This window comes from Barbatula barbatula (genome assembly GCF_947034865.1).
Source record: "Barbatula barbatula genome assembly, chromosome: 16".
NCBI classification, from domain to species: Eukaryota; Metazoa; Chordata; class Actinopteri; order Cypriniformes; family Nemacheilidae; genus Barbatula; species Barbatula barbatula.
The window spans coordinates 9248155-9262286 of record NC_136779.1 but is presented as its reverse complement, the minus strand read 5'-3'; the positions used below and the strand labels follow the sequence as shown (position 1 = coordinate 9262286).

Here is a 14132-nt window from a genome sequence, read left to right as displayed (position 1 = left end):
ATATCCTGCTGTCTTTGATATGCATGTTGTGCACGGTGTGTATTTTCCTGTAGGTACAGGATACACAGGGTTGTAAACATTTGTCAAAATATAAGATATTTTTTTGTCCAATCATAAAATTTTATCGATTGCGTAAAATGCAATACATGCAAATCGTGTTTGTTTCATGAGTGCCACCGCCACAGGCTTGCATAAACATACTTCTGCCAGGCGCTGAGGTTATGTGACAACCTTAGTGGGCTGTACAAAAAGTAGGTGTCAAGGGCGTGCACACAAACTACACCTATAAAGATAAAATAACGATATATTAACATTCACACCCACAGACTTACATTATTTCAACCTCGAGCATTTCACATTTCAAAAGGGATGTTCATTGGCTGGGGAAAAGATGCCAACGAATGATATGACTTTTTTAAAATCTTAAAATTGATCTTTTAACTTTATAGTGATAGTTCAAAATATCTCTCATCAATTGCCTTGTAATTTCAAACCTGTTTTGACTTTTTCTTTTGCAAAACACAAAATAAGATCATTTGAAAAATGTTGTTAACTGGCACCCCATCACTTGCATTGGTTTTGTTTCCATACAATAGAAGTGAACAGGTGCCGGTGCCATTGTGTGTGTGTTTTGCGGGAGAAAGAAATGTAAACAAGTTTAATATGAAAAGAGTGTGCGTAAACAAGGACGGAATTTTCAACGTTTTTCACTTAAATAAAATGCATGCAGCATACAATGTGTACGGCACAGTATTAAGTTAGTTCGTAGTATTCCTGAATTTAGTAACTAAAAAGATAATCTTGTTGATTCAGCAAGGAACAAAAAATAAACATATAATCAGTAAAAGAAAGAACTCTTTTATTCTTTAATACCATATATAATGCAACAATTGTATATCTTTGGCAAAAATAAACTTTATAAACCTTTTATTAACAGAGGTTAGCTTACAAAATCAAAAATCCAGTTCAGTCTGCCACAAACACGTGGCAGAAGAAAATGACAAACTGATCGGGACGTGGCAACTCAGTTAGCAGACCATATTTTAATAATAATAATAATAACAATTAGGCAGCTTATTTTAGAATTGTCCTCAGGATCTAAAACTACTGCTTGCTTCCTCCTTGCATTAATACTTGCATTCTGTTTTAGCACTATGCACAGCTTGAGGGGGACGTCTAGAAATTGGCAGCCACGGTAAAAGTGACATGGAAATAACTTTATAAGCATAGGCAGTTTTGACACAAGGCAGTTTTGACTCAAACAAAAAGTTCTAGGTTCTATTGTTTCAGCGTGGGGGGGGTGGGCTATGGCAGTTATATATTACAATTTCACATGCTTGGGTATATAAAATTATCATAGTCTCAAACAAACATTTAAAACTCAATCAAATCAAACAAAGGTTCAGGGTCACACAGTACACACAGCCAGGCAAATTTTGTGAGCAGCAACCCTGGCGATCTCAAACGGAACACAAACAGGAGGATGTAACTGGAACCCAGAAAGTTTGCAGTCCTCTTCCAGCTATGCTTCTGTCATGTTCCTGTGTGCAGCGGACTCTCCAATAACCTTTCAGCTCCTTGCTACACAAATTTAATTTCACGTCCTGTGGTTCTGTTCCTATGACTTCACCCCTCAATCAGCCCCATATGTGATCTGCAGAAAATGTTTTTGCTCCTTTGCAGGCCCATTAGTTGTGCAGATCACATTGTCTCTGGTTTCCTCTCAAGCGTTGGAACTCTCCGGAGGGTTGGAGTGGGGTGGAAAATGTTAAGTTGCACAGCTCCCCCTACAGGAGGCTTCGTCACACAGATTGAAGCAATTTAACACGACAATGAAGACGCATTGCACCAACAAAATGTCAAGAAGCAGTGAAGGTAAATTGGTTTAAATTTCTTTCAGTAGAGGTAAAATTCTTCTTGTGATTGGCGATTAATGATAAGCTCCAATAGCAAGCAATACGCACACGGACCAAATAATGTCAGTGCAGCATAGAATGGTACAACATCTTGTGACGGGTATCAGTAGCGTTGGAGAAACACTGAGGTTGATGTGCATGCAATGAAAAGTGTTCAATCTGTTCTCCAGGTTTCCCCAAAAGTCATAGTGGTTGGGTATGCAAAACCGATCCATTTAGGATGCACAGGAGCAGTCACATGGTTTTGACATCATAACTGCGGCAGCAAAAGGCTCCCAGGGGCATGCCATCACCATCACACAGGATATAAACCAGCAGTACAAAAATAAAATAACTACAGGTATTTAGGTCAACTAATTATTGCATTTCTCTTCATATCACGTTTGTGAACAAAGGTCTTGTGATCCAAAACAATGGCACTTTCAAAAATATTATCTTCATTTTTTCCCCATCTATGATGCACAAACAGGAGAGGAGATGGGAGCTCTTAAAATCCATGCATTCATTTTCTGTATAAATACGTTTGTGTTGATTTAGAGGTGGAAGCATGCAAATCTTCGAAGTCTGAAGTTTTTTACCAGTCTTGCACTTTTTTTTAATGAACATCTTTAAACACTCACTGATAAACTCAAATGATGTGGGCTGTTCGTTCTGATCTGTATGGCTTTTCTCTCCTGTGTTTGTATTGCTGTGTTTGATGAGTGGTTAAAAAACAAAAAGGAAGAAACACCTTGTAAAAACAAGGAAGATACACCAAACCAGAAGAGATAGGTTGGGCAGGCCACAGGATTAAGTCACAGAATAGGGGTGGGGTTAGAGAGTTTGCAGGGTTGGGGATCATTTTCTACTGAGCTTCCTGCTTTTGCGTCTCGAGGCGACTAAACTGGTGCGAATGCCGGCCAGGTGCAGGAGCGAACCGGCTGCCTCCTTCAGCTCCTCGTCCACCTCGGGTCGAGAATCTCTCCTGCTCCTCTTCCCTGATAACGGGCCCTGCAGTGGGCTTCGTGCTCGTCGGCCCCGACCTGCTTTATCCTGCTCGTGGTGCAAACCCAGGCTGAAGTCAAGTGGATGTGAAGGTTTTTGAAGTGGACAGGGAGGTGTGGGGGTGCTGCTGTAATTGTGATCCTGCTTTGGATCCCGGCTCACAACCACCACGTCCCTTCGTGAAAGATCTATGGGTCCATCTTGGTCATCTGGTTTAAATGGTATGCAAAGTGTTACCAGTTATCAGAATAAATACCAAGAAGCATTTGTTGATACAAACAGATGTAACATGGATAAAAAGGAGAAAATAAAAAGGGAAGCAACATAAATGTTGGTGTTTGATGGTGATCTCTTACATGAGTCAATGTTCTGCTCAGAGGCAGACTTTAACAGCATCATTGCGGTGGCAGCGTCAAAATCACATTCTGTAAAGAGAAAGAAATCTTTGATGCACACAGAGGTACCGACTACTGGTGTGCTTTTCTGCTTGTGTATATGTGTATGTTTAAGTGAATGAGTCACTTCCACCCAGGAGAGAAAACGTCTCTCTCATTTTAAAGTATTAGTGCCTTAGTTGTCAAGGTTACTGATACAGGAAAGAGATGGCATCACTGTGCAGCACAAAGTCCGCCAGTAGGGGGTGAGTGAAACTAAAAGAGTTGAGATGAGTGATAGGCTTTAAAGTGTGATGATATGTCTACTAATGGTATGTGAGGGATGTGAGTGAAACGTGAAACTTCTGAACCGAACTGATAAAGTCTACTCACCTTTTAGGGCACAGCCCTGCTCTGATGTGAAAAGGTGATGAGGAGGTGAAGAGGCACTACAGAAAAGCAGAAAGAGAAGATTTAAGACTATATACTCCAATATACACACACACCACCATGCAGTAATGTCTGTTTTTCACACTGCAAAGAAAGTCCTTATTCACTTTTAAGCAACACAACACAAATATTTGTGTTGAATTTAATGTATTTAGAAAAAGATCAAAAATGTTGTTTTCATGTGTCTTGTCATGCCGTTAGTCTTCCACGTTACTGTTGGATTGACTTTGTCACTCCTGAGGTTTGAAATTCAAAGGGACAATGGACTGGCCACAATACATCTAGAAATTATGATTAAATGAACACTTGGAATGGTCTTAATTTTTAAATATAATTTTTTTTTTTAAAACAGGAAGGTACGGCAAGTAGAGGCTTAAGGGTCCAGTCAGTGAAATATCTAGCGGCAAGGTTGCGAATTGCAAACAACCGCTCACTCCACCCTTACTCCTCTTGTTCAAAACATTATGACGGCTGACAGAACATGGCGAATTACATGTAAGGGGACCTGCGGTGTATGTAGATAGATGTGGCTCATTCTACGGTAATAAAAACATAACGCTTCATTGTGTAAGCACTTTATACACCTCTGAAGGCATAGCTACGTATATTATATTGCATTTCTGTCAATAGATCATCCCTAAAATGACACACTGGACCTTAAAACTAAAATGTTTTTTTATTTGATACAATTAATTGCTCGCATTATAACAATAAAGCTGTTAACACAAGAACTGCTCATGTGTGATTTGCCAAGGTCGCTATGGTTTTTGTCAGACATACCATTGCTTTAAACATAGTAAATCTTCATTTTCAATAAGTGTTGGACATATTCAGGCCAGTGGTAGTACCTAGGGGGAGAAGCGGGAGGGGTGCAGAAGACGTGTGCGTTCGGGAAGTGCTGCTTCCTCAGAGCTTGCATCAGCATGGGCCGGAACTCAGGGTGAACGCACCAAAGAGAGCCTTTCCCATTGGTCTGAAAGAAACAGAGGGGAGGAGTCAGAACTGCCAGAACCAAGCATGATATCTGGCATAGTGGTGTAAGAACGCTGAGGTTTAATGAACACAGGCCACGCCATCTGTCTGTACAATAATATAACATGCTGCATTATAACCACAAAACACATTAACAGAAAAACGATCTTTAGGAAACAAAACAATGCCAACCTCATAGTAGGTTACTTTAAACCCCCCGTGTTTGCACTGGGTGTTTGTGAGTGTCTGAAAACAGAACTCATCACCCTTTGTCTAAGGTGCGGTCCTGCAGGGAGAATATGATCTTGACTCACTTCACTAGCCGTGTTCATAAACAGGAAAGAGGAAACATCGCCATGGCAACAGACACCAGGCTGAGACACATGAAACCCACAGATTCACACACAATGTCAGTCGTTAATGAAACATACCAACATACCCGTTCCATAAATCATTTTGTCATCTACGGTTCACATACAAAAAATGAGAACATCTGCCTCGCTCCATTTGCGTTTGGTACTGGCTTTCAAAAGAAGCTTAATATTCCTCTTGAGTGACTTGTTAGCACACTGCAGTCAGCAACTACAAACACTGACCCACTTACTAAAACATCTGCAGCAATGCCGTGTCATCAGCGCTTGAGAAAAAGATGCTATTCCAATGTACACCGCAAGGGAATTTCCCTTCTTGTGTTCTTACCTTCCCTATGCTTCGCTCCACTTTGCAGAAGCACTTGTTGAGGGACAGGTTATGGCGCACCGAGTTCTTCCAGCCCGTAGGGGCACTAGAGAAATATGGGAAGTGCTTGAGGATCCAGCCATAGATGTCCTTCACAGGGAGAGATTTGCTGGGAGACTGTTCGATAGCCATGTAAATCAGTAAGGAGAAAGAGAAGGGAGGCTTTGACTTGTAAGGATCTCCTGCACCCCCCGCCGAAAGGGAAGAGGCAGAAGAGGAGTTGTTGCTGTTCGGCGATCCTCCACCTCCCTCTATGTCAAACAGGGGGCTGTTGTTTGCTTGCGCCTCGGGTCCACCGAGAGTGAAGTTCTGCAGCAAGTTCTCATGAAGCCAGTTCAGGTTGGTTAACTCGTCATCTTCAGATTCACCTCCAGCGATGCTCAGCGCTCCAGCTTGTCCGATCTGGTCCAGACTCGTGGCCATGGGACTAGAAGCACTCTCTGCCTCAGGGAGAGTCCCTGCTCCACACACGCCCTGAGCTCCAGGGGATTCAGCTTTCTTATCTGGAGACATCCCGATTATCGGACCCATCAAACCAGGAGGATCTAAGGAGATAAAAGGGAAGGGTAGGAAAAGATAGGAACATTGGTTAGTAAAACTGTCAATGACTAAAAGGTGGAGCCGTAACCATGTGAACTGATTAAAGCAGGGTGGAGTCTTTAAAAAACTGAAATATGTTCTAAAACATTGATAGGAATTATAATGAACCCAAAATACTCAATCCTAAATCAAATGCATTTCTGTCAGGTTCACTATCATTTAAAAGGATAAGAAAGCAGTTTAGATTGGCGTTATGTTCTGTTCTGGGCAAAAAAACTCCATGCCCATCCATACAGCCAGCATGAATAAGGGCACAGAGTGCAGCAATAAACCCCCTTAGGTAAAATAGAACAACAGATGTCATTAGTTCTTTAATGACTTTTAAGAGTAACACATTATGTAAAGTAATTGAGACATAAAAAGGAATAACAGAAGTCGAGACCCGATTGAAAATGTGGGGTGGAGCTGGGGATGGAGGAGGGTAATTTGCTAGGCCCGCCAGAACTAACTCTATACGCTAGATATATAGTAAATACATTGGAAAGTAAACACAAAGTGGCTGTAGAAATCCATTTATTATTGCAGCTGTCACTATCTCACATCTACAGCACATCAGCAATCCATTCAACTGAGTTTGTCAACACATATTTTTGTGTTTCATATTTGTTGTTTTAAGCTAGGGCTGGGCGGTATACCGAGTTGGAGGGATATATCGATATGTTTGCCCAACGCGATGCGGGATTAGCCTATATCGTTCATATCGATATGGTTTGATGCCGTGCACGCGCTCGCTCTGCGCGAACCAGATCGCGCCCGCTTGCCTGCTCCAGCACACAAGGTAGCATGCGACATGGAGGAAAGAAAAGTCGCAAGTGGTGCGATAAAACTAAGGCGGTAGCTTATCACATTGCTAAAGACATGGTTCCTATTGCAACAGTGGAACAAGAAGGTTTTAAAACGCTGCTAAAAACCGTTGACCCAAGATACCAGTTACCCAGTCGCAAGTACTTTGCAACAGAAGCTCTGACGCAGACGGAAGCTTTCCGAGCGGCTCGCAAAAGTGTCTCATTTCGCGCTAACATTCGATTTATGGTCAAGCAGGACATGCGAGCCATATATGAGTTTGACAGTTAATTTTCTTGAAGATTGGGAAATGAAAACTGCGTGTGCTGTATTTTATTTATCAAATATTTTATATCATTTAAAATATGTTGTGAAGCTGTTTATTTGTAAACAGGGAGGGAAAACCCTGTATTTGCATTCTATTTTGCTCAAAAACTGTTAAAATGAAGGTTTAATAAAGGCTTTGATTTTCGAGTAACCATTTATTCCTTTTGGTAAAAAATACCGGATATATATCGTATACCGCTATTCCTCCTAAAAATACTGAGATATGAATTTTTGGCCATATCGCCCAGCCCTATTTTAAGCGTCAGTTTACACATTCATAACACATAGTTAACACATTCAGATGAATGTCATTCCCTATTTTCTTAAAACAGTAGAACTACGCATTCTCATCTCCTCTTCCTCTTTTCCCTTTCTCTCTGGGGAATTAAGCGGCCCTCGAGAGAACACAGTTAAGCGCCCCTTATGTGTGTACTCAAGTGTCTAAGAGAACCCTGATCCTTATCTTCAATGTGATAATGCACCAGCACAACATACTCTAGGGTTCTCAGTATCAGCCACTTAAGAAATACAGCTCTGTTGTGAATGTTACGTAATAGGACAGACAAGGACGGAGAACATCCCTATCGCCCCAATCCCTCCATCCGATTGTAGGGGCCGATTGTAAGAAAACAGCACCACACAGCTAAAAGAAACAGGAAGCCTTGCAAGCACAAAATAACTGTTGGAAACCAATCAGAAAGCAACCCTGACGCAGACTAAGTGACTTCCTCTAATGGACAGCGGTGAAAAGCACACCGAATATTGATAAATAAATCATCAGCTCAAGTAAAAGAGGCTGAGTGCCTAGAAGAGCGAATGTTTCTCTGCCCACTATTATACCCACTACCATGGAAACCATACAGCACATCAATAAATAAATAATCACATAAAGTGCTCTGAATCACTCTCTCTCACTCTGGAGGACAGACTTGGGGTAGCGGAGAGGGGGGACCCTCATCCAGATCATAAAAAAACACCAACGCAAAAATAAACCTTTTTACAAACCAGCCTTCCTTTAAATGTAATTACTGTAGGTACTGAGGTGCTCACCAAATAACGACTTTTCCACACTTAATGTATTTCTAGGAATCTGAAGCTCTGTCTTACTTGCCCATAGCTTTACACCCTGCAGTATATCCACATAGTGCTTTTCGGTAACTTTGGTTAAGCTTCTCCATGGTCACTTAAAAGCCGGTATGTCTTTTTATTGAGGTCTGTTTGTTTCCCATCCCCAGCAGAGATCTGATAGCCGTATTCAAGGCGGTTCCCATTAGCAAGACAAATCTAACAACCTCCAACCAGCTTATCAACCCATCTTTAAAGGCTCTATCCACACAGAGAGACAATGCTAATGATGTCACTCTACTGTTCTTAGCCAATTAAAACACAAATAGACACAAACAAACCCGCTATCAACTGGTCTAATGGAGGGGTGGCTTAGAAATATAACTACCCTTTGAATCCTGTTAGGTAATACAATCCCACAGCTGGGAAAGCTCTGGCATTTATTTAATGACAATTATTGAATGTAGTTTATGTACACGGTCACATTAAAATAAAAATATATAAGCTATATTAACTAAGAGGACATAATTATTATTGCACATATACAAGGTTAAGAATATGAATCCTGTAGGTCAAGCTGCATAGTACTTTATTAGCAACACAAAGGTCAGAGGTTCGATCACCTGGAACACACAAATGGAACATACAAATGTTAACATTCAATGCATTGTAAATTGCTCCAGATAAAAGTGTCTGCCAATGCATACATGTAAATAAATAAATCCATAAAGTCAAGAATTCATGTTCATAGAACAGTTTTTATACCAGCCACATGTTCAGGAAAGGTGTGCTATTGCTTTTTAAGCCTATAGTGGAGTATAATAATAATATGTGAAAAAACTTTAGAATACCAGAGTTTTGGTTTAGGCTCTTTGAACTCTTTGAAACCTCTCTGAACACCTTAGCAACTAACCTTAAAAAATGTCCACAACACCCTAGTATTGTAGTGAAATGCCTACAACACTATTATTGTAGTGGCGATGTTCATGCAGGCAGGCAAACACACATTTTATTATTAATATTAGAGTGTGAAATGATGTATCTAAATATAAAGACGTTCTATTTAATCTGCCAATATTAAGCGACTAATATCCATCACAGTTTGGAGGAGGATTTATTCGGTATTGAACCGCTGATGTTTGCATTAGCGAGTACCGAACAGAGTAGCGCAAAGAGCATGTGGACCTGTAATAAAACAGTTGGAGATGGAGATCAAGGGGTCTGCTACGTGTTCAAGCATGCTTAAACAGCCCATTTGAATCACAGGTCTCTGTTAGAAAAAGAAACAAGCAGAGAGCTTCAGTATAGCGTAGCTGCTGGTTTTGGTCTGTCAAGCATCAGTTCCGATTCGAGGGCTCCCATGGCTGTGTGAGAGCTGATCTAAAAGCCCAGCAGGAAGGTCACCTAACAAACAACTTTTTTATTCTTTCCTGTATAAACCCAAATTGAGGTATTCTCCTTCACGTCATAAATATATTTCACAGATCAACTTCCAGGGACAATAAGCTCATAAGAAACTTATGTGCAGTACAAAAACCCTTTTGTTGTTAGTTTGTCCGGAGCTCATTTAGCAACAATTCTCCATCACGTTTTTAAAGCTAAGCTACTTACACACATTCATATGCAAGGGTTCTGGAATCTCAAAAGCTGTAATTTACAAAAGTTAAGACACAATACCTAAGTTTGTTTCATGTCACCTGCTGTATTGAAACTCCACTTCAGTCAGAAATATGTATTCAAGGTCTCCATACAGGGCTCCAGACTGACTTTTTTCACTAGGAGCACTGTAGCCCCTGACTGAATCTTTAGGGGCACAACTTAAATCAGCCAGCAATGCAATTATTCAATTATTTTAATCAAAATAACTGTATTACTGATTCTGACAAATCAGTTGCTTGATGACCGCAGATTTGGTTCTGCTTATTTAAAGAGAGGCAGAGTCTACAGAGACACTTTGTTATTGATTGACGCTAAATAGAGAGACTGCAATCTGAATTCATTTGAACCAACAGAAATTGTGTTTGTCAAAAAGTATATATTTAATTGTTTTTATAAAGTTACACATAAAAGCAAAATGAAAGGTCTTGTGTTGTTACGTTCTTACAATGATTTTGTGTATTTAGGACACTTTTCCTCGTGTTCACACAACATGTATTTCACAACATGTAAGAGCATTCGCCTGTAGTTTGTTCTTGCTGTGAATAGATTTGACATGATCCAGTGCTGTCTCAAGTAATGAACAGATAAAAGACGTTTCCTGCACTCCTCCACGGTTAGTTTTGTTTTAAACGTCTCATATAGGTCTATTGAATCGTTGTGTGAGTGCAATCTTGTCAACAACGACATAGATTGTGTGCATAAACGGCAGCGGGAAACATCAGTGATGTGAGTGATGCGCGCAGTTGACTATCACACACCCTGCACTGGTGGCGGGTTGCGTTCTACTCGTCTTTCCACATAATATGACAACTAGAAGAAATTCCAAATTTGTAGGTCGCACCTACTTGCAAAATGCGACCATTTAGTAGCAGTCTAGAGCCTTGCCATATGGGAGCAGTGAAGTTTACTGTAGGATCCTTTACTTGCGTGTTTAAATGGTGGTGACATGTGCATTCATACACACATTCATACACACAGGCCACACACATGATCTCCGCAGCGTGCTGTCTGGCTTTCGTCCTGTGCCATTGTCACACCCTACAGTGTCAATTAAACACACCCTGTTTATTCACACAGGAGTGACCCGCACAATAGAGGCCATTGTAACCACAATGACACAGAGGCTACGGTACTGGGGCAAGCTCTCCTCATCAAGGCAGTGCCTGACATTAACATCACTGTCAATGGGCAGAGGGGCCCTAATGGCCCGCCGGCTGCTCTACGGACTTAAATCCTTCAGCAAGGAGGAGAAGAAAGCTAAACGAAAAGGAGCGTGACAGACCACGTATAAGAACACAAGACTGCGTTGGGGGTTGGGGTGGGCACAAGGTGTGACACGGCCCAGGCAAATGAGGGGGAAAAAGCACACATTTGCAACTGAAATCCAGAGCAGTCGCCTATATTTGATTACCATGCCCCGGTGTCACCACGTAGCCATAGCAACCCTAGCGTTATAGCCTCCTGGGGATGCGAGTTGTGCCTCCTGGTCTAACACCGAGGGCATGAGGAACAAAAAGAGGCTAACAGCAGATGAGAAATATGTGCAGCTGGAGCCATAATGAGAGGATGGAAATAGGAGGGGTCACTAAACAAAGCCATTGTCGTTAAAAGGCCAATAAAAGCTTGGAAACAAGTTTGATTTGCATTGTTTTCAAGAGTGTATATGAGCTGAAGAGTTCAGTGAAAATATTTGACCACATGTTATTTTACTTTGTAATATGAACTGCAAAACATATTCACTTATTGAAATTACAGTAAAAATGAGGAACCTATACAGTCTCTGCTGCATATTTGACCAGCTGGTTTTTGTAGCCATGCATTTATTTTGACTTCCCTGCATTGAAATGCTTTGTGTTTTTTATACTATTTAAAGATTTTTTGGCCATGCACTTTTCAACAAAATGTAGTTTTCAAATTAGGGTTTAAAGTCCAATGTCATAAAATAGATAACATAAAAAGTAGGTAAGCACAAACCTTATCAATAAAGTGTGAAAAATATATACATATATATCTTAAAATATTAAAACCCCTACAAACATATTGAAACCGTGTCCCCTAGTGTAGCAATTTACAATGTGTATATCCTGCATTTACCCAGCATTCATGTACCTCCTCCCTATAGCTAAGAGCAAGATCTAATCTATCATTGTGAGTTATAATGAGACTAATTAATTTCCCGTTTAATGCCAGGAGAGAAGCAATAAGCAAGGGATCATTTGCTGTGGCCTACAAAAGCCCTCCAGAGATCAGCACTGCTCATACACCATTGCCATTCACTACATCAGCACAGGATTCTGTAACAACGAAGTCTCTTCGGAAATTCTGCACTTTCAGAAATAGCTGGCAATGCCATCTCCGAATTATGTACATAATGCAAACAATCATATATATTCCAAGTTATTACAGGACAAATGAAAACAAAATGACAACTATGTTTTCAACTGAGAGCTCAAGCAAACACTCGTTAGAATGTCTATGCGAGATGGCCTCAGTGAGTCTATAGTCCAAAGTGCAAAGTAGACAGCAAAACTAAATAATGTGCTCATGTGACAGACTGGGCAGAAGTTCCGTGCTAGTCCCCAGCTATGCTTGCTTTCTGACCACGTGTCAGTGTCACTCAGACATATCTACGCCGGAAATAATGAGTGCACGTCCGCTTCAGAACATCCAATTTCATCAACAAGTCACGAGCTAATGTGCCAGACCTTCGGTTTCGATCTCGATAAATACCCATGCATTCTGTGGATATTCATAACATATAATACACAAAACAGCAGCCCCCCCCCCCACCTTCAGATCTCCGGTTACATAGTTGCCCTAGATTCTCACCACTCGATAAAAACTTAATATCACGGTAACCTTCAACATTACTTATGTCATGGGAACAATATCTGTCGTTCGAATGACGTTTCATTCGAATGTTTTTGTACATTTTGAGATCGAATTTAAATGAGATGACGCGCTTCGGCGCCCATTAGAATCTGAACTAATTCCATAGAATATTTTCGAACGATTTAGCGTCGTCTGTCGTGTTTCGAAACTTCCGCAGATCATGTCACAAGAACGCTGGCTAGTCTTGAACAGTCTTCAGCTAGCGACAAGCTAAAGCGTGGTTTTTAAAGCAGAGCTTCGCGCGAGCCTCTGTCCATCTAGTGGAGTTCGGGTAATAAAACAGCAATGAAATCCCTGTAACGTTGTGTGTTTTGTTCGGTACTGGTTTATTTTGGAAAGCTGTACGAATATACGTAACGTGGTTGGTTTGTGTGGTGTCAGCTCGACGGCAAAACGCGTGCATTTCACTCAACAAAGTTAGCTAGCGAGATCACATGGTCTAAAATGTATCTAATTCTCTATACAAAGAGAGCCTACCTATTTTAGTGCGAAAGTAAGGTGAAACTAACGATTCGTTAGAAAATACCAACGTAAACAACTAAATTAGGGAGCTCAATGGATTGTTATTGGCTTCATTTTTGTTCACGAGATATGTTTGTACTTGTCATCTGAATAAAACACGATAACATATTACATTTCCCTTTAAATAACCAATATAATAAATCATACAGAAAACCGTTTACTTACATTCGTGCATTCTACTGTCGCGTTCGACGACAAAAGCTCCCGTGCTTTCATGCAGTAGCCTTTCGCTCGCGCTGTGTCAAAAGATCAGCAGCTGCTTCCTCCATCCACGCAGCGCGGAGATCACGCCGCACGGCAACGCTTCCGTACCCCCCCTGCCGTCGCCAAGGCAACAGGGCCACTTCAGCCAATCACACCCCCTCCTCTCCGATATCCCCCTGACAACTGCCGCATCGCAGTAGCACTTTTTTAGCAAAGCTAAGCAATTGCGTTCAGCATGCGCTCCGCGTTGCACCACGTTATTCATTCGGTCTTGAGAGATTTGTGACGAAAGAGCCATAGCGCTTGGAGTTTCGTGATTTTAGACAGAACACTCTAAACGCATGCTTACATCGAACCACTAAACGTAGGCTCGATTCCGTATCTTTGACGTCATGTTCCCATTGAGAATTTGGCTTTTCAATTTAGATTATGTTTTGACCACCAACCAGTTTATGGTGGAAACGAGGTCAGATGTTGTTGCGTCATTGCGCGGGGGAGTCCTGGAGGCTCGTCGTCCAATCGCAGGCTTTTTCACGATACTAACAAAACTCACCAGACGACTTGCATAACTACTATGCTCCAGAGAAATCAAACGGGCAATTGTATGCCAAGAATATGACGAACGTGTATTATGTATTGTCTTTTT

At 41.2% G+C, this 14132-nt stretch overlaps 1 protein-coding gene across 1 annotated transcript; it reads right to left on the bottom strand.

The window, feature by feature from the left end:
- Positions 1-837: 837 nt before the first annotated feature.
- Positions 838-13910, bottom strand: foxn2b (forkhead box N2b). The gene is made up of 6 exons (XM_079477259.1): positions 13448-13910; positions 5396-5979; positions 4573-4697; positions 3668-3723; positions 3257-3325; positions 838-3109 (listed from the first exon to the last, which is right to left on the bottom strand). The coding sequence occupies exons 1-6, from the start codon at positions 13455-13457 to the stop codon at positions 2754-2756; spliced, it is 1200 nt and encodes a 399-aa protein (XP_079333385.1). The 5' UTR covers positions 13458-13910; the 3' UTR covers positions 838-2753.
- Positions 13911-14132: the final 222 nt, after the last annotated feature.

Excerpts from the sequence above, each read along its gene's own strand:
- foxn2b (XM_079477259.1), bottom strand. Across the intron at positions 4,698-5,395 it reads TGGAGCGAAGCATAGGGAAG|ACCAATGGGAAAGGCTCTCT; the intron begins GTAAGAACACAA and ends TGTTTCTTTCAG. Across the intron at positions 3,724-4,572 it reads CCTCCCGCTTCTCCCCCTAG|TGCCTCTTCACCTCCTCATC; the intron begins GTACTACCACTG and ends GCTTTTCTGTAG.